This window comes from Cyclopterus lumpus, chromosome 3 (genome assembly GCF_009769545.1).
Source record: "Cyclopterus lumpus isolate fCycLum1 chromosome 3, fCycLum1.pri, whole genome shotgun sequence".
In the NCBI taxonomy this organism is placed as follows: Eukaryota; Metazoa; Chordata; class Actinopteri; order Perciformes; family Cyclopteridae; genus Cyclopterus; species Cyclopterus lumpus.
Window position 1 is genome coordinate 623430 of NC_046968.1, and position 20478 is coordinate 643907.

At 42.1% G+C, this 20478-nt stretch overlaps 2 protein-coding genes across 6 annotated transcripts in view; both read right to left on the bottom strand.

Annotated features, from left to right (window-relative positions):
• chsy1 (chondroitin sulfate synthase 1) overlaps nt 1–7353 on the bottom strand; it is a 48698-nt gene extending 41345 nt beyond the window's left edge. Inside the window, exons 1-3 of one of the 5 annotated variants that reach the window (XM_034563071.1) lie at nt 7084–7341; nt 6594–6946; nt 2759–3254 (exon numbers count right to left, since the gene is read on the bottom strand). In XM_034563071.1, the coding sequence (XP_034418962.1) occupies nt 2759–3254; nt 6594–6904 (807 nt within the window). In that variant the 5' untranslated portion in view covers nt 6905–6946; nt 7084–7341. Of the gene's footprint in view, nt 1–2758; nt 3255–6593 lie in introns of all 5 variants that reach the window. The other 4 variants (XM_034563061.1, XM_034563046.1, XM_034563054.1 and 1 more) reach the window with 4 other exon arrangements.
• Nucleotides 7354–10828: 3475 nt separating this feature from the next.
• selenos (selenoprotein S) lies at nt 10829–20260 on the bottom strand. The gene is made up of 6 exons (XM_034528380.1): nt 19994–20260; nt 15745–15876; nt 14419–14525; nt 14252–14341; nt 12215–12287; nt 10829–11449 (listed from the first exon to the last, which is right to left on the bottom strand). Exons 1-6 carry the CDS (start codon nt 20094–20096, stop codon nt 11370–11372), a joined length of 585 nt encoding a protein of 194 aa, XP_034384271.1. The 5' UTR covers nt 20097–20260; the 3' UTR covers nt 10829–11369.
• Nucleotides 20261–20478: the final 218 nt, after the last annotated feature.

A 20478-nucleotide genomic window follows, 5' to 3' on the forward strand; every position in this document is an offset into this window, starting at 1 on the left:
CTGTACATCTTTTGAAAAAATTGGTTACAGTTGTACTTTGAAAATGCTGTGTCTATAGATTCCTTTTTTGTTTAATGAATTATAAAAAAGAATTTAACTTGGAGCAGTGTTTTTTAAACTGTGTTATACTGCATACAATACATTTCAGAGTCATCTGTACTTCTAGGCATGACTGTGCTGTTTCCATAGAGGTGCAAGACTTGTATATTGCAATGCGAAGTGTATTGTACCCAACTTCCTGCTGAATGCTGAGGCGCAGATACATGTGCCGTGTTGGTAGGGGGACACAAAGGCCTCAGGACTTTCATGTGAACGTGACTCAGCCGTTTGTGTCGGAGAGGGACTCCATAGTGTGCCACTAGCATGCAGATCAAACATGTCAACTAGAACAAGGGCTTACGTGGTAACTGAGGGGTGCAGCAGATTGAGATAGGACTAAGTATCAGAAAAAGCCCACCCGCAGTAATGAAGACGTTTACAGGTTTCGGCTACTAGACCAATACAATCTCCCAAAGAGTCCCCATCCTGCATACCAGTGGACTGCTGCAGCCACACAGCCTGCACTTCATGCTGCAGAGCTGGACTTCAGGCTAATTCAGCACTCTGGCCTTGCATTTCTGTTGATTTTTGAATCGTGAGTGTAAACATGGTGGGGCCTACTTTTAGAACCATGCAAAGGCCCTGCTGAGGAGAGACAGAGGAGAAGCACACATAGCTGAGAACATACCATACCGTACACAGATCATCATCATCATCATAATAACACAGGCATAATAAAAAGCAAAGCGCTCAGTGTGCAGAGACAGGAGGGGGAGGGTGTTGTTTAGCAGCAGCCAGATATAAGAGCATGTTGAGGCATCGCTCATGAGTGGGTGGCTGACTTCCTGTGTCCTCGTCTGGCATGAGCACCGTCTGCTGATTAGGCATGGGACGATGTGAAAGTCATGTCATGATTATTCCTAAATGAGTGGGATTCACGATATTTTTCTGATAATCAAAGTGCTTAAAACCCTTTGAATGGGACTACAACATACTGTTTCCCTTCACCTCACATTATAGAACTAATATTCGTAATACGTCACAGACACGTCTTTCTTTAGTCAACATCCCGAACAATCTTAAATCAGGTAATCATGAATCATAAGGTCCTCCTGCATTGATAAAAGGATATACAATTAGAACACTCTTTATTCCATGATAATTCCTGGAGTCTTTGAATCAGGCTCCATGTTACACAGCTTTTTAGAGTCACACATGTGAAATTCCTGACTATCCCCATAATGGAAAGTCTCCACCATCATCTTATTGTGAGCGATGACTGAGCGCTTCTCTAACAAAGGGATCAGGGGGCATTTATTATTAATGATGCAAGTCGGTGCATTGGGGCCATGATCTTAATCTATCTAAGGCACCAACTTTATCAGTATCAAATAAAACAGACTATATTTAACGCTGAAGGCAACCACAATGTACATCTGTCTTGACACCGACTGTCTTTACCATTACTTCAGTAGGAAAGGGTCAAAGACAGACACCGTCCTCCTGCTGGGGACTGACCTCTGGCCAATTATTGTCAGAATGAAAACCAGGATCCTTTCAAACACTTTACAATGTACGCACACTGAACAAACACTTTTCTAACAGCGGGCTGTGAAACTGAAAACCAGCTAGGTGTTGTGGTGGAACAGATGAGATCTCCTGTGATCCGTTCGTAGCAGAGGGCTGATTCATGTGAACATCGGCCACATGAGCAACAGGCCGATGTCACAGCCAAGTCTGGACATGTCAGAGAACACTCCTCTTTCGTTCTTCACCCTGCTGTGATCTCGGATCTGATTAGCATGTTTGCAGTGACAACACTCACACAAGTGACACGTCTCAACAATGACTAAATGCTGTCTGCTCAATCAATACCAGCGCTGAGCTGCTGTACCCCCACAGCCTAAACCAACACGTGACAGTTTTTTTCCACCCTTGACTTATATGGAGATTGATGAGAGTAGAATATTTGTGTTTGCGTGTCTCAGCAGTGACTATTGTGTGAGAGATTAATGCACAAGCAATCAAATCACTTGAAAGCTAACATACGTGAGTGTTCCACTATCTAGACTACACAACACCATGCTGCGTAAACATCACACAGCAGTGAAGGGAGAACAGTGAGTGTACCAGCCAATGGAACGCTATTCTGGGAGGCCCAGGTCAAAGGTCAGCCCACAGGTCAGGACCACCACGCTTCAGAAACAAGGATCAGTGTGACCATATGGCGATCATAATTCAATTACAAAGAGATCAAATCAAACAGACTTTGACCTCTTACTGTTCTAAAAAAACAACACATTTATCCAGCGAGAAAACAACAAGAGGTAAAGCTAGAGATGCACCTATCCGTCAGCTGATTGGCTGATCAGCGCCTTATAGACAATGTTTTGCTGGACAGAAGTGCTGCATGATGGTTTTATGTCAGCACAGACAGTGATGTCACAGTCCCACATGCTGTGTGTGTGTGTTCAGAGTCATGACGATGAAACAGTGTCAGAACTTTAAGGGATATTTAACGTTGCTTCAAATAATTGTTTAACACCAACATGCACCTGTGCCTCTCTTGTACCCCTGCCTCAGTGTGAAAACCTCTGGTGGGCACATTTCATAACTCAATACGTTTCTATGTTAGGGTCCTTAGGTCCTCAATCCAAAAGGGGTTCTGAGCCAACGACATAAAACAATATGAAATGGGAACCAAATTAAACTCCCTTACCTCATAGGACCAGACACACTGGACCCCGGCAAACCTCCTGACACACCGGCCCACCTCCACATCCTCATGGGTGGTGTACATCTCCTGTACACACTCTCGGATGTGGGGCACCATCCTCTTGAGGACCTCGCGGCTCATGATGACCCCTGGCCCCCCCATGCAGAAGTTCTCTCCGGGCTCCAGGGCCAGTTTCCCCAGCTCGTCTCGGGCTCCCATGCCCGTTTGGCCCAGGAAGATGGCCTCGCTACTGTTGAGGCTGCGCAGGAAGCCCTCCAGCTTCTCACTCTTGATGTAGACGTCGTCATCGGCCCTCATGAACCACTCGTACTTGTCCAGGTAATGGTCGTGCATGTACTTGAGCATCATGAAGGACTTTTTCTGCGGCGGGTACGAGTCATCCACATTCCTCAGGGCCACTATGGGAATGGGTATGGAGGTGTCAGAGCCCTCACTGGAGAAGAACTCCACACGACCTGGAACGGTCTGTGCCCATGTCCTGTAAAACACACAGAGAGAAACGGATGGAGTCAGAAAACATGCAGTGCAATTATGTGTAACATGTAATAACAGGAACATGTAATAACTGGAAAACACATGCATATCTATCTAGCATACTCATATCCGCTCTGCACTTAATGCTACTTCTCGTGACATGCCGAACTGCTTTAGGTTGTCTCCCTTCCTGGACTCTACACAAAGACATTTGAGCTGAATTCTGATCTAAATGGTAAAAGCTGAAAAACAGACGCAGTAACAGACGATTCTCTGTGTTTCTGTGCATACTATACTGGCTGTAAAGTACGCATGCAGGTGTGGTCCACATGTGCAGTCGGCCTCTTTCAAGAGCGTAAAGTCTGCAACATAGTCTCACATTCTGGACACTGATATGATCAGCTGATGAAATTCAAATTAGTTGTGGACAGCACAAATGAGGCTTAACAAATCTACTGTGCATGAAAGTTAGCTGTCAATGTGTTGAGTTTGAAGATTCTCTTCAAAAACATTTTGTCACATCCAGACAGCAAGAAATAAAATCACACACACACTCAGACTAATAAATGCAGATAATAATCTGTATCTGTTGCAGGACTGTATGATCGTTTCCTCGGCCCAGATGAAAAGAGTCTACCTGTGTGGACTCTACCTGTGTGCTCAGAGTCTAACCAAAGACATATTTGCTGTTAATAAATTTAGTTGATGCAAGTGTATCAAGATATCTTGATAAATGACGTCATCACAAAACAATTCCATTGAAAGACAATAGTTTATCGTATAGATTTATCGCCCAGGCATACTTTGGAGGGAGGTCCAAAAAGACACCAGCAACATGTGTGTTTGTTTGTGTCCAGTTATTCTAACAATACTAATAAATCCAGTAGTATTTGTGTTCAGTTATTCTAACAATACTAATAAATCCAGTAGTATTTGTTTGTGTCCAGTTATTCTAACAATACAGTGTTTGCTTCCAGTGGTTTGACGGAAGCTTTATTTCTTAATTTAAACAATTCAACCTAACGGAGTAGACAAAGATGCCATCTCCTTTATCACCTGCGTGCAGCACTAACAGTATGCTCTCCTGACGCAGTGACACCGCATCGAAGAGATAAACGGCTGATAGAAACCCTCCCGTTATTTTCAGCTTATAGTGAAGTGTAATCTGCCAAGACAGTCGTAATCACAGAAATATCCCGCTGTGAACTTATTAACCAGCGTGAGAAGCTGCAGCCGAGTGGGAGGATTGTCACTGATAAAGCTATGAGAACTTATGGGAACTGTTTAGAGTTCTGAGAAACGGCGACACTGTCCTTTAACATGTCAATGCAACGAACACTGATTTGTGGTTCTTCCTCTACTAAAGTACCAACAGAAGCAGAAGGGAAAACTAAGAATTAGTGACCCGAGACATAACGGGAATATTCTTTTTTGTATTCCTCAGTATGGGTCAATACGGGGTGGTGATCTAATGTTAAGAGGACAAAGGGCTGCAAAGATTACAAATTGTTGTTGAGAAGTTAGCGCCACACTGGTTCCCTCAACAAAAAGCCAATGGGATGTTTTGTTCAGCAAGATAATCTTCACAAATGAACCCCACTTTTATGACTCCTGAAGTGTGAATGCAATAGTCAGAAGTAAAAAGCATAGAGACTGTATGTAAAAAGGTAAAAGGCTAAACACACCTGTGTCGGCTATAAAAGGAACTCCACCACGGTCACATGACTTCACGTCTCCACCCCGAAGCTACAGGAGGACTAGTGTTCTAGTGAGGACGTTTAGTCGTCTCCTTTAGACTCTTGTTAGAAACCGCCTTTATAAAAAGACACATAAAAGCTTCTACAGTCACCAAAGGGGTATTTACTGAGCCATTTTATATCGTAGAACCAAAAGCTTTTAAATCTCATCAGCTTGTGAGAACCACAGATTTATTTTAGGTATTTAATCAAAAACCCATTCAAATAACCCCCTGACTTTGAGACGGGGAACCTGAAGAGCAAAAATGCTGACTCCTTTCTGGATTTCATTCCTGCAGCACTATTACTCATTCAATGCATTCACAAAGATCACACACGTCTGCCATGTAGACTCAGTGCTGCATTCCCTCTTAGCCCACATGATAATTCCAGCAAAAGCTTAAAATAATACACATTAATTCCAACTGTGAGGCATTTTGAAAGGAAATTGGAAGAACTGTTGTTTTAACAGAATAAACAGCTCATCTGTGAGTACTGCTGATGGACTGGTCATTGATAGCGCAGTCCAGATGGGTCCTTATTGAAACTAGAAACCCAGGAGGAGGCTTCACAAGACAACCATCTGCTCTCACAAGCTAGAAATCTGCTTGTCCAAGCTGTACTTGGATTTCTTTGAGGAAAACTCCATCTTATTTCTAGAGGCTTAAACATAGCAGGAGTCAACAATGACTACATGAGTCATGAGCTTCTGTCTGAGGTCCCAGGAGATGTGCAGGAGAAACATCAGCTCCCCTCTAAAGAAACAAGCAACGCTGTCAGTCTGACTAAGTGTAGTGCAGTGAGGACATGCCAGCTCAGTCAGATGGGACCATCAGGTGGCTGAGGATGTGAGGAGGTTTGATAAGCCCTGGTTGGCATATGGTCTACGTGAAGCCCCGCAGACATTGTGCAGGACCAGCACACTCTGACCTAGTCGTTTGGAAGACTATCAACAAGTCATTGGTAAAGAAATACTGTCCAACATTCTGACTGAACATATTTGGGTTTTTAGACTGATAAAACAAGCCATTTGGAGACCTGGGGCTGTGTGAGACTGTGCTCATGTCATTTCTCCATTTCCTGATATGTTATAGGCGAAACGATGAAGCCATTAATCAGCAGACTGATTGACAACGCACGCAACTCTGTTTGTAGTTCTAACCCAAAGACACCAGCTCTGTCCGGCTGAAGTTTGGAGGAATGGGTCTAAAGTCTCGAAGAAGACGTGTAGAGATGTCGATTTGATGGACGCCTGAACGAGAGAAAAGACACATGCTACGATGCTCAGTGTTTACATCGTGTAGCTTCAATGAAGAGGCACGATGGTCCGGACTGAGTCCCTGACCCTAACGCTCACACCTGGTTCCATACGTGGTCCTGTGACGTCCCTTTAAACGGCCGACACTCGGCAGGCCCCGGCGGGCAGGACGGGCCAACGACAAAGAAATACCTGCTGCTAGCTAGCTGCCGAATAAATAACGTTACATGGCCGGAGCCCTGGAGCGTCTACGACGGAGCTAACCGTTAGTTCGGCCCGTTACCCTCCGACAGAAAGACCAATGGCTCATTGGGGGGGAATCTGCATTGTTCTCAGACATGTCACATACCTATGCGCCGCCACGGCTCGGCTGTTCAGGTATTTCTGAGCCGTCATGACACCAACGAACAGGAACTTATTGGACCGGGGGCCGGGCTTCTCTGTCGCCGGTGGACCGTTATCTTGCGGTGGCCATAGCACTCCGCCGTATTCCGTTCTGTGACCCGCGTTCAACCCACAGCCGGCAGGGTTTGCCTTCCGTTTCTGTCCAGCTTTCTTCAACTCCGTCGCCTTGGGTAAGATGAGCCTGGAAGCCAGCGTGAACCCGACCACCAGTCCCAACAGAACACTAAACCATGCTCTTCGGCTTCGACCTGCCATTCCCCAAAACTTCACCAGCTCACTGTGTATCCTCGCTGTGTCCTAAAAAAAACAGCAAAGTGATAACCAAAAGTAAATTAAAACAACAAAAAAGAACGGTAGGGCTCCTCTGTTTCCAGAAAACCGGACTCACACACACTCTCTCATAGTAGAAAAGCCCTTTTCTTGCAGTTGCCTACGTAGCATCACAGCGGTCTCCTCGAAGCTGCCACCTGAACCGTTCTCCGCCGCAGCTTCGTCTGCTCATCAAGCTGTCGGTCCTGATCGACCATCGGCACACTTCAACGCCGATCGACAAATGCAGCAGCTTTTTCCTTTGCCTTGAATAGCGGCCCCATTCTCACCATTATCTTTCCATTAGAAGAATGTCGGACTGTCGAGATTGCTGATTGCGAAGGGGGTTTAACCAAGCAGTGGTTTGACCCAACGGCTTTCCGTAGAAGCGCTCTGAGTGGCTGGCTTGGTGGTTCGTGGGTGAACGTCTTCGAGGAGGGAGGGGCCAGAAATGCGTTTCTCGTTCTGCATTCCCATCTCTTTCTAAAACTCTTTCATCAATGTCATTTATAATAATAATTCATGTCGCTTGATAGGCACGCAAACTCGCCCAGGTAATATAACGAGCATAAGCAGGACCATCTGCTTCTTATTTTAACTTTGTTTCTGAGAAATGATGCGCTATCAGTCAGTTTGGTTTGGTCAACGGCGAGAAATACTACAATACCCATGAGCCTCAGCCGCCGTTGCCATGGAGAACAATCCAGTCTAAGGTACGGTAGCAAATTCAAAACGCGTCGACGTTGCTGTTGCTAACAAAACACGGCGCCATAGTTGCTGAATTCAACTAAAATAGTAAATAACTTCCATCCATCGTGTGCCATAATTGAGCTCGGTGTTCGCCGAATCTGTCAGAAGTGCATCCTGGGAGTCGTAGTTTTAAACTTTCCCCATAGACAGTTCCCAATGACTCCCCTCCCATCGAAATTTGATTGAACGGTGCTGCGTTTACGTTATCTGGGAAAATCCCGTTGCACAGGATCACTAAACCATCTGCAACCTAAAATTGGTTGTCTATAAACTTCTCTGTGACAATTCTGTGTGTATAATGGAAACACCGATACTACAACAATTATGATAATAATAGTTATATATCTCTGATGTCTATAATAATTGATTTCAATGTACATTATTGCATTAATATTTATTATGACACCAGAGTGTATTATGGTCGGCCACTGTTTAACCAATTCGTGGCTCCCTGGAAGCTCAAATGGACAGCAGAAATTTAAATAAAACCGCAAAAAACATTATTTACATTATAAACAAGTACTGTGAAGCAACTAAGACATGTATTGTGAACGTGTAACAATACAATATAATGCATATTATAACAATGTGTTTTATTCTTTATTTTTGTGTGATATTAAAAATTGTTTGTTGTTTATTTGTTTTGCAATAGCATATATACTTTCGTGCTTCATGAGAAAACATCCCAAAAAAGTATTTTCCGACTACAACATCCTCTGTTCTGGAGCGCCCCCATGTGGACGGTGTAGTGATCTGCAGTTGTTGGTGTTGTGTTGTCATATTTCGAGAGAAGATGAAGGTTTAAAAAAAAAAGGTAAAATCGATCAGAATTTCTCATGAATTACTTGTACATGCACACGTGTGAACATTCATAAGCACTGTTTATACAATATTGTCGTTATTAAGGCTCAAATTTGAATGAATGTTCGGAGGAGGGGGCATTCAATTATTACCTCATGAAATGTAATTTACAAATATGCAGAAACAAAATGCCTTTGGGTTCCCAGTTGTGTTTATTAGTATGTTGTTTCTAATGGAGGCCACAAGAAACTAATCCTTTAGTTTCTTGTTGATATGGTGTTTCAACACCTGAAAGTACACTGAAGCGTGACGGGATCCTCACTGGCAGGTGTCTGTCCCACCTTAGCACCAGGAGACCAGGCAACCAGGCTGGACTACCAACAGGCAGCCAACTGCACCTGCTGGCCACTGGCTTCCCCGATTGAACACACTCCATTCTAATGAATCAGCATCTCCTCTCCAAAAATAAAGATGACAGACAGTCAAATCTGGCTCATTCATTATTATGTTATCCTGTGGTCGGTCTTTGTCACAATCCAGTTCTAACTCTCGTGTAATAATATGTTTATATTGGGCCAACTGGTTTTCCCAGAAAAAATTGACAAGTGAATACAAAAAACAACCTTGTAACGGGGAAAAAAAAAGGTAATAAACCTTCTGTAGAGCAACAGAGGAGGATCCCTCTCCCCGGATGGACAGAAGAATAGATGTCATGTGTACAGAATGAACAGTTACAGAGTTACAACACATTTAAATGAATATCTCACCCATAATTTATTAAGCTAGACAATTAGAAGGGCATTTTCTGTTGGTTTTTAATAATAAAAAGGGTGTTATAATTATAACCTAAATTGGTGAACAAGGAACGAGAATAGAGGACTCTAGACGAGAATACAAATGGGAGGGGACAATAACAAACTGAACTGTTTCAAGGTCCTAAAAAAGGATTGTCTGCTTGGAAAGTAAAATGCTACTAAATCAAAGATTGGGCAAGTGAGCTGCTAATTCAATACTGGACATTGCTTTTCCTGGAGCTGATGACTGAAGTGGATAAGAAGTGAGTCATTTTGCTCCCTTCTCGCCTCGGAGCAGGACTGATCGGGCTCTCACGATAAATAGAGGTGAGAGCCCGATCAAGTGAGCGTTTCAATTATGCTGGAAACAGGAGTGGCATTTGAGGATGTGGGCATAACTCCAGATTCATTCAATTAAATCAAGATTAAACAAGAGTCAACATTGACTTTGGGCAAGTAGATTTATGAACCACTTCCCCGACCGGGCAATAAAAAGCAAACATATGTAGGTTGCATCCTGAATGTATATAACAACCATCTTTGGTTGGAGGAAAATAAAATGATGAGCCATTATGTTCAAGACTGCAGATATTTTCTTTAGATTAGCTTCACTAACAGTTCCACTTGTTTTATTGTATAAAACCAGAGTATGAACCAGCTCTTTGATAACCTGTTATGTCATCACAATGTATTGGCTTTACCCGCAAACAATATCTGATTGCAAGAAGCCTCTCGTGACAGGTAATGAAAATATCAATGCTTCGTGGGGCAGAACTGCACAGGCAAATTATGGCAATTGTGTATCTCTAAGTTTTTATTTTTTATCTGAATGTCTGAATATGGAAAACAAATCAAGACCTTCATGCTTAGACCTATACAGCTCCACAAAACCAAGCAGGAGGTTTAGCTTGAAGCTACAGACGCACGTCTTCGAGGCCACGAAGACTCCAAACCACCGGGATCAGAGTGTTGCTCACTGCTGGCACAAGACTATCAAGTACAAGTCTGGGGAAGCATAGTTTTCAGAGGTTAACCAGCAGTGAATGAATCTACCAACAAGTAGTGTGTGTGTGTGAGTGTGTGTATCAGAGTGCTCCATTAAACACACAGCAGTGATCACACACACACACACACTTTAATCTGCTATGACTTACTCCCACATGTCCGGCTGCTGCCACAAATATGCACGAGAACAGAGGTTCTCAACCTTTTGAAACGTAAGGCCAACTTTTTGATCCGAAAACAATTCTTATCTTTAAAAATAAATATCTTACCATTTGGCAGTACCCCTGGGACAACCTGAGCCTGCTCCTTTAGAGGACTTACACTGACGGTGAGGAGTTGCCCCGGGCGATGACATCACAGCCCGTTATTGTAGCCGAGGAGTGTTTGTGACCAACTCCTCTTCTGTGTTAATATCAGTGAGAGTTCCTGGACACAAGGTAGAGCTTCCACCCTGCATGGTGGCCTTCACTCCACCTTCAGGTGCTTGTGGAGTTCCCAGCTGGACAAATACCAATACCAATACCCGGGAGCATATCTTTATTCCCTACAAATGTGCGTATACAGTGTAAATATACCCTTCTTACATTTTGATCAAACTGTTAACTATATCATCAGAATGGACTAGTTCTTGTAACCAACCACATGTCCACCAGCATCTACAGTAGGAACATCAACTTTATATATAAGCTGGTTACAAATGTCAAAATATGTGAGAAGAAAAACACTGACTGTGAACTTCATCAGCCAAACCTGCTGGTTACATACCGATTACAGGAATGGCGTCATTACAAGCTTTCAATTCCCAAATTAATGATTCCCTTTGATGGTGAACAAAGCAGAGGGATTAGAGAGTAAATAACAAATCAAACAGGAGAGATGCACTTAATGATGCCAACTGATCCACACCCACTAGAAATATGGAGCAGGTTGAAAAAACTAAAACATCTTCATGATATATCTTAGGGTTAGTGATATCGTCAGCTTGGTTTAGTCAGTCAGTGTACACCAGGATGTCAGCGGTCAAAGGTCAACCAGACCAAAGCCGCTGACCCGCTTTACCCTCATCCACCAGATGACGGCCCCCTCCTGCCAGGCCTCCAGGCGCAGGAGCTTCCTCCCTGTCCGGTCAAGGGGTTGTAGTCTGAAACACAAATTATGATGAAGATGTATGAATTGAAATGCTCATTGTGTTGCGAGCGTGTTGATGACCTCTCCATGTGACTGGCACAAAAGTGGAAGCATACAAATATCTGAGGAAGTGTCATTTAACCGAAATGTCTCACTAGAGACGAGAATCAGAAGAATCTGTTGGTACAAACAAGAGAATCTGTTGCTTATGACCAAATGATCAATCTGTTATCCGTGTCAAGTCCTCCCAGGAAGCCTAAACCAACTTATCGTAAGTAAGAACACATAGGACACGGACAATCGCCGGTTGTGTCCACATGTGTGAAAGGGAAAAGAGAATACAGCTACACACAGCCTGGCATGGCCTGGAACATCCTGCCGCTCAGTGGTTTAACGGCTAACCTTGCAGCAGTGTCATCCAGGCTCCAGGACTACGCTGTGACATCAGTGTTGGGGGATCAATTCTAGTCATTTTATTTTGTATAGCCCAAAAATCACAAATTTGCCTTATAGGGCTTTACAATCTGTACACATACAGGTGTGTGTTTACAGGTCGAACAGAGCCCACTTCTGGAGTTACTCTTTAGTGTGTGTGTGTGTGTGTGTGTGTAGTCTTGTACCGTGGGTCTTGTTTGTCTAGTGGAGTGCTGTTCTGGACGGATATACCATACAGAGTTTACAATCTTTCATTTCCTAATCATTTGAATGGTTGATCATTCACCGTAAGGTTTAAAATGACGTAGTGATATGATGACTCATCCGTCTGTGAAGTACATACCCGCACTGCGAAGTGGCTTCTTGTCCGACTTTGGTTTCGACGCGGTTGTTGACGAGCTGGCCTCTTCAGTGGTCTGCAGTGATATGCATTCATCAGAGATTACAGTCAGGGACTTAGACCGGGACCACACTGATCCGTTTCATGTGGTTTGTCTTACTTAACATCCTTTACAACCTTTGACCAAATCACAGGCTCATACAAGCAGTCCTCTGAAGCAGTGATCCATTAGAGTGATCTCAGAGAATCAGAGGAGGACGAATGGATCTTGAACCTGCTGACACCCAACACCACGCGGCCATGTCCGTCTGGTTCACAAAAGTCTTCAAAACACGGAACAGCTCTTATGTGGTGGAATGTTTGATGAGATGCCAGCAGGGACTGAGTCATGGTCTATCCCATTAGCATCTTAGCATGCATGCACGGAAATACATTGCTCCATGTTCCCTAAACCCGTACGTTCCCTCACCTCTCTGTTCCCTCAGCTCTCTGTTCCCTCAGCTCTCTGTTCCCTCAGCTCTCTGTTCCCTCAGCCGGTACGTTCCCTCAGCTCTATGTTCCCTCAGCCCGTATGTTCCCTCAGCTCTCTGTTCCCTCAGCTCTCTGTTCCCTCAGCCGGTACGTTCCCTCAGCTCTATGTTCCCTCAGCCCGTATGTTCCCTCAGCTCTCTGTTCCCTCAGCTCTCTGTTCCCTCAGCCGGTACGTTCCCTCAGCTCTATGTTCCCTCAGCCCGTATGTTCCCTCAGCTCTCTCTGTTCCCTCACCTCTCTGTTCCCTCAGCTCTCTGTTCCCTCAGCTCTCTGTTCCCTCAGCTCTCTGTTCCCTCAGCTCTCTGTTCCCTCAGCTCTCTGTTCCCTCAGCTCTATGTTCCCTCAGCCCGTATGTTCCCTCAGCTCTATGTTCCCTCAGCCGGTACGTTCCCTCAGCTCTATGTTCCCTCAGCTCTATGTTCCCTCAGCTCTATGTTCCCTCAGCTCTCTGTTCCCTCAGCTCTATGTTCCCTCAGCCCGTATGTTCCCTCAGCTCTCTGTTCCCTCAGCTCTCTGTTCCCTCAGCCGGTACGTTCCCTCAGCTCTATGTTCCCTCAGCCCGTATGTTCCCTCAGCTCTCTGTTCCCTCAGCTCTCTGTTCCCTCAGCCGGTACGTTCCCTCAGCTCTATGTTCCCTCAGCCCGTATGTTCCCTCAGCTCTCTCTGTTCCCTCACCTCTCTGTTCCCTCAGCTCTCTGTTCCCTCAGCTCTCTGTTCCCTCAGCTCTCTGTTCCCTCAGCTCTCTGTTCCCTCAGCTCTATGTTCCCTCAGCCCGTATGTTCCCTCAGCTCTATGTTCCCTCAGCCGGTACGTTCCCTCAGCTCTATGTTCCCTCAGCTCTATGTTCCCTCAGCTCTATGTTCCCTCCGCTCTCTGTTCCCTCAGCTCTATGTTCCCTCAGCCCGTATGTTCCCTCAGCTCTATGTTCCCTCAGCCGGTACGTTCCCTCAGCTCTATGTTCCCTCAGCCCGTATGTTCCCTCAGCTCTATGTTCCCTCAGCTCTATGTTCCCTCAGCTCTATGTTCCCTCAGCTCTCTGTTCCCTCAGCTCTATGTTCCCTCAGCCCGTATGTTCCCTCAGCTCTATGTTCCCTCAGCCGGTACGTTCCCTCAGCTCTATGTTCCCTCAGCCCGTATGTTCCCTCAGCTCTATGTTCCCTCAGCCCGTATGTTCCCTCAGCTCTATGTTCCCTCAGCTCTATGTTCCCTCAGCTCTATGTTCCCTCAGCTCTATGTTCCCTCAGCTCTATGTTCCCTCAGCTCTATGTTCCCTCAGCTCTATGTTCCCTCAGCCGGTACGTTCCCTCAGCTCTGTTTCCCTCAACGCGGTGTCATGCCATTGCTTCACAGGCCCATTATTCTGAAACCCCAATACTACAAAAAGTGTACAAAATAATAATCAATAGTTTGAAGGGATACAGTCATGTACAAATGGGTCCACAAGAGTGAGCCAGGCTTCAGATTCAAAGAGCTGTAATAAAAGAATAAAGCTTTCAACACTAAACTCACCTGAGACGGTTTTGCACTTCCTTTGTAACTTCTTCCCTGTTGCATACTCTCCCATATCTCTATTTTCTGCCTCCTCTTCTCTTCTTCTTGCTGTTTACAGAATACACCACATTCAGTTGGTCTGCCATCATCTCTTAAACATTTCATTTGTTATTTCACTGGGGCACCTGTCTTTGTTTCTCTTTGAAGATGTCAGCTTTGGCATCAAGCTCCTCTTGCATCTTCATGCGAGCAGCTTCCATGGCTTCTTGTCTTTTTGCCACCAACGCTGCATCTTTATGAACAAACAGTAGAAATCATGACACGCAACCTTTCACACACATGTTTTGGATTTACATTCCATGTATCTGGTCTGGTGTCACAGAAATAGTTGATAACAGGTAAACCTTTAAATTTACAATGCTCCAACCTTTCAGGCTATCATTCATCAAAACACATGTGGGAGGGGCAGCAGGCTGCTCATACAGAAGGGAAGGCGTGAACATATAGTGTATGTGATGAGGGGACACAGGAACAGAGAGAGAGGTCTCTGCTAGGAGAACATCGCAGCAGTTTATCTTAGAATTGTTTGTGGTATATTAAAAAATCATATTTGGAACTAAATAATTACTGACCCAATGAAATGCTACATTGTATGTCAGAAACCCGTCATTAGGAGGAAGTTGGGCCTTGCGTGCTCTCATTAATTTAGTATGCAGTGAACACATATTTTGTTGGTTTAAAATGTATTCAATAAAAATGAACTCCTGGTGTTCTTTACCTGTGTTTTGGAAGAAATAACGGGCGTAACGGACAAACATTTTCTCTTTAGATGAGTGCCGTGCAGTTAACCTAATTCATGTCGATGTGAAGAGAGGCTTGTGTGGATTTCCAAAAGAGAATGATGAAGATTAAAAGAGGCAGCAAGGTAAACACTGCCAATGGGACACTTAGTTTATTCAGTTGGCTGTAAAGTATATCAGACTTTTGTGAAAAGACTTTTTATTTTGGTGGCAGCAAGGAACTTGTTGGTGGATTGATTCACATGGAACACAAAAGTGAAATGTTTGAGTTTGTCCGGCCTTTTGCAGGACAAATGGAGTGTTGTGTTGTTACTGTCTCAGTGTTTCAGAAAACATGCAGTAAATGAGAACACTGTAATAATCAACTGATAAGCTACAAAAGCAGAGGCACTAACTGGCTTCCTGTCTCCGTGGAGACATTGCCACGGCACGTGTCGTGCATCAAAACACAGACCCAACTAACAGATGAGCAAAATTGTTGCCAACTATTTCTATAAATCGCTTTGAATCAATTTAATTGATTTGTTGTTGCAGCCCTAGACTGGAACCACAGTATCTACCAGATGCATCCATCAGATGAAATCACTGAGCTTTCTGAACTATCATATGAAGTGTGACTTGTACAAAGTGTGATGTTCGTGGCCCTTGACCCAGTCTGTCCTTTGTAGCAGGTATGGATGTAAACGGGTCCTGGGAGGTGCCGGTGCTGACCTTGCAGTGTTTGTTGGGGTGAGCTGCTGGAGCTCTGACTGGATCTCCTCTTGCTCAGGTGCTGGATGAGCAGGTAGACGACAACAGTCCCAACCAGCAGGTACCATCCATACTGGGACAGAAGCTCTCCTACTGTTGGAGGCAGGAACAGCTTTCTTTATATGCCATGTGCGAGGCATGACTTTACAATTAGGGTTTAATACCCCACATTTATAAAACAAAAATCTGATGAGATATTGGTTAAGTTACGAGAAACTATGGTCACTCATAAATCAAACTAGGAGGATTTCCAGCTCCTTTGATGACATTAACCCATAAATATAATCATATTTATAGGGTCAGATATTATAATATAATAATAATTATAATCACAATGTATCCTTTATTGCCATTTGAGATACTGTAATACTGTACATATACTAGAGTGTGGAGGAAAACAATTAGATTGATTAGATACAACCACGTTCCTCCAAGTAACGAGTTGGTAGAAGACGTCACGTTATGTCACCAACGTCAGTGTAACGTTCACAACTAATTGCTAACTACAAGTGTTAGCATGCGAGCGTGTGTCGCTAACAAAGCCAAATTAGTTTACCGCTAACGTTACATAAGTAGTAGTAACGTTACATAAGTAGTAGTAACTCTAGTTAAATACGTAGCATCAGTAGTTTACAGCTAGTTGAATGCGTAGTTAGTTAGTAGTTTACCTCTAGTTAAATGAAAAGTAGTAGTTTACCTCTAGTAAATGAGATGTAGTAGTTTACCTCTAGTTAAATGAGATGTAGTAGTTTACCTCTAGTTAAATGAGATGTAGTAGTTTACCTCTAGTTAAATGAAAAGTAGTAGTTTACCTCTAGTTAAATGAAAAGTAGTAGTTTACCTCTAGTTTAACAAGATGTAGTAGTTTACCTCTAGTTTAACAAGATGTAGTAGTTTACCTCTAGTTAAATGAGATGTAGTAGTTTAGCTCTAGTTAAACGAGATGTAGTAGTTTACCTCTAGTTAAATGATGTAGTTGACCTCTAGTTAAATTATGTAGTTTACCTCTAGTTAAACGAGATGTAGTAGTTTAGCTCTAGTTAAACGAGATGTAGTAGTGTACCTCTAGTTAAATGATGTAGTTGACCTCTAGTTAAACGAGATGTAGTAGTTTACCTCTAGTTAAATGATGTAGTTTACCTCTAGTTAAACGAGATGTAGTAGTTTACCTCTAGTTAAACGAGATGTAGTAGTTTACCTCTAGTTAAACGAGATGTAGTAGTTTAGCTCTAGTTAAATGATGTAGTTTACCTCTAGTTAAATGATGTAGTTTACCTCTAGTTAAATGATGTAGTTTACCTCTAGTTAAACGAGATGTAGTAGTGTACCTCTAGTTAAATGAGATGTAGTAGTTTACCTCTAGTTAAATGAGATGTAGTAGTTTAGCTCTAGTTAAATGATGTAGTTTAGCTCTAGTTAAATGATGTAGTTTACCTCTAGTTAAATGATGTAGTTTACCTCTAGTTAAACAAGATGTAGTAGTTTACCTCTAGTTAAATGATGTAGTTTACCTCTAGTTAAACGAGATGTAGTAGTGTACCTCTAGTTAAATGATGTAGTTTACCTCTAGTTAAATGAGATGTAGTAGTTTACCTCTAGTTAAATGATGTAGTTTACCTCTAGTTAAATGATGTAGTTTACCTCTAGTTAAATGAGATGTAGTAGTTTAGCTCTAGTTAAATGATGTAGTTTAGCTCTAGTTAAATGATGTAGTTTACCTCTAGTTAAACGAGATGTAGTAGTTTACCTCTAGTTAAACGAGATGTAGTAGTGTACCTCTAGTTAAATGATGTAGTTTACCTCTAGTTAAACGAGATGTAGTAGTGTACCTCTAGTTAAATGAGATGTAGTAGTTTACCTCTAGTTAAATTAGATGTAGTAGTGTACCTCTAGTTAAACGAGATGTAGTAGTGTACCTCTAGTTAAACGAGATGTAGTAGTTTACCTCTAGTTAAACGAGATGTAGTAGTTTACCTCTAGTTAAATGATGTAGTTTACCTCTAGTTAAACGAGATGTAGTAGTGTACCTCTAGTTAAATGAGATGTAGTAGTTTACCTCTAGTTAAATGAGATGTAGTAGTGTACCTCTAGTTAAATGATGTAGTTTACCTCTAGTTAAACGAGATGTAGTAGTGTACCTCTAGTTAAATGAGATGTAGTAGTGTACCTCTAGTTAAATGATGTAGTTTACCTCTAGTTAAACGAGATGTAGTAGTGTACCTCTAGTTAAATGAGATGTAGTAGTTTACCTCTAGTTAAATGAGATGTAGTAGTTTACCTCTAGTTAAATGATGTAGTTTACCTCTAGTTAAATGAGATGTAGTAGTGTACCTCTAGTTAAATGATGTAGTTTACCTCTAGTTAAACGAGATGTAGTAGTGTACCTCTAGTTAAATGAGATGTAGTAGTTTACCTCTAGTTAAATGAGATGTAGTAGTTTACCTCTAGTTAAATGAGATGTAGTAGTTTACCTCTAGTTAAACGAGATGTAGTAGTTTACCTCTAGTTAAACGAGATGTAGTAGTTTACCTCTAGTTAAATGAGATGTAGTAGTTTAGCTCTAGTTAAATGATGTAGTTTACCTCTAGTTAAATGATGTAGTTTACCTCTAGTTAAATGAGATGTAGTTTACCTCTAGTTAAATGATGTAGTTTACCTCTAGTTAAACGAGATGTAGTAGTGTACCTCTAGTTAAATGAGATGTAGTAGTTTACCTCTAGTTAAATGAGATGTAGTAGTTTAGCTCTAGTTAAATGATGTAGTTTACCTCTAGTTAAATGATGTAGTTTACCTCTAGTTAAACGAGATGTAGTAGTTTACCTCTAGTTAAATGATGTAGTTTACCTCTAGTTAAATGAGATGTAGTAGTTTACCTCTAGTTAAACGAGATGTAGTAGTGTACCTCTAGTTAAATGATGTAGTTTACCTCTAGTTAAATGATGTAGTTTACCTCTAGTTAAATGAGATGTAGTAGTTTAGCTCTAGTTAAATGATGTAGTGTACCTCTAGTTAAATGAGATGTAGTAGTGTACCTCTAGTTAAATGATGTAGTTTACCTCTAGTTAAATGAGATGTAGTAGTGTACCTCTAGTTAAATGATGTAGTTTACCTCTAGTTAAATGAGATGTAGTAGTGTACCTCTAGTTAAATGATGTAGTTTACCTCTAGTTAAATGAGATGTAGTAGTGTACCTCTAGTTAAATGATGTAGTTTACCTCTAGTTAAATGAGATGTAGTAGTGTACCTCTAGTTAAATGATGTAGTTTACCTCTAGTTAAATTAGATGTAGTAGTGTACCTCTAGTTAAATTAGATGTAGTAGTGTACCTCTAGTTAAATGAGATGTAGTAGTTTACCTCTAGTTAAATGATGTAGTTTACCTCTAGTTAAATTAGATGTAGTAGTGTACCTCTAGTTAAATGAGATGTAGTAGTTTACCTCTAGTTAAATGATGTAGTTTACCTCTAGTTAAATTAGATGTAGTAGTGTACCTCTAGTTAAATGAGATGTAGTAGTTTACCTCTAGTTAAATTAGATGTAGTAGTGTACCTCTAGTTAAATGAGATGTAGTAGTTTACCTCTAGTTAAATGATGTAGTTTACCTCTAGTTAAATGAGATGTAGTTTACCTCTAGTTAAATGATGTAGTTTACCTCTAGTTAAATTAGATGTAGTAGTGTACCTCTAGTTAAATGATGTAGTTTACCTCTAGTTAAATGAGATGTAGTAGTGTACCTCTAGTTAAATTAGATGTAGTAGTGTACCTCTAGTTAAATTAGATGTAGTAGTGTACCTCTAGTTAAATGAGATGTAGTAGTTTACCTCTAGTTAAATGATGTAGTTTACCTCTAGTTAAATTAGATGTAGTAGTGTACCTCTAGTTAAATGAGATGTAGTAGTTTACCTCTAGTTAAATGATGTAGTTTACCTCTAGTTAAATTAGATGTAGTAGTGTACCTCTAGTTAAATGAGATGTAGTAGTTTACCTCTAGTTAAATTAGATGTAGTAGTGTACCTCTAGTTAAATGAGATGTAGTAGTTTACCTCTAGTTAAATGATGTAGTTTACCTCTAGTTAAATGAGATGTAGTTTACCTCTAGTTAAATGATGTAGTTTACCTCTAGTTAAATTAGATGTAGTAGTGTACCTCTAGTTACTGCATCATTTAATACACTGTTAGTTGCTCTTATCTTTGTTAACATGTCACGTTACCAAGCAGGCTCAGGGAACTCAGGTCCTGGTTGTTGAGGGGCGCCTTCTCCACCCGATAAGGCGACTCCTCGTCGTTGACATCTGTGATCTCCACGTCGTCCATTCAGTAACGCCGTCTGTTGAATATCGTATCGAACTATAATATATATCCCGTGTGCGCAGCAAACGTTATCGGCTCTTGAGTTACATGTCGTGCTGGGAACCCTTCCCCGTGTCCGCCATCTTTAGTCATGAACGCAACGCAGCCTTTAGGTGACGTGTCGGCGTCGTGTTGCGTTTCCGTACCGCTGGAAACTAGACAACTGTTCCACAGGCGGTATCTTTTTTTCTCCACTTGACTATAGGCTAATAAGTCATTTTAGAACATAGTATGTTGATCTGTATACATTTCATTTTTGATTTCACTTTACTTAAAGCAAACAATGGCCACTTATGTGTATTGTTTATTTAAACCTTTATTTAACCAGGTGAGTCCTATTGAGATT

Bases quoted from the DNA above. Each gene is read 5' to 3' on its own strand.
- selenos (XM_034528380.1), bottom strand. From the start codon at position 20,096: ATGGACGACGTGGAGATCACAGATGTCAACGACGAGGAGTCGCCTTAT. The intron at 12,288-14,251 runs GTGAGTTTAGTG...ATATCACTGCAG, and splicing joins GAAGTGCAAAACCGTCTCAG to ACCACTGAAGAGGCCAGCTC. The intron at 11,450-12,214 runs GTATGTACTTCA...TTTGTGTTTCAG, and splicing joins GAAGCCACTTCGCAGTGCGG to ACTACAACCCCTTGACCGGA.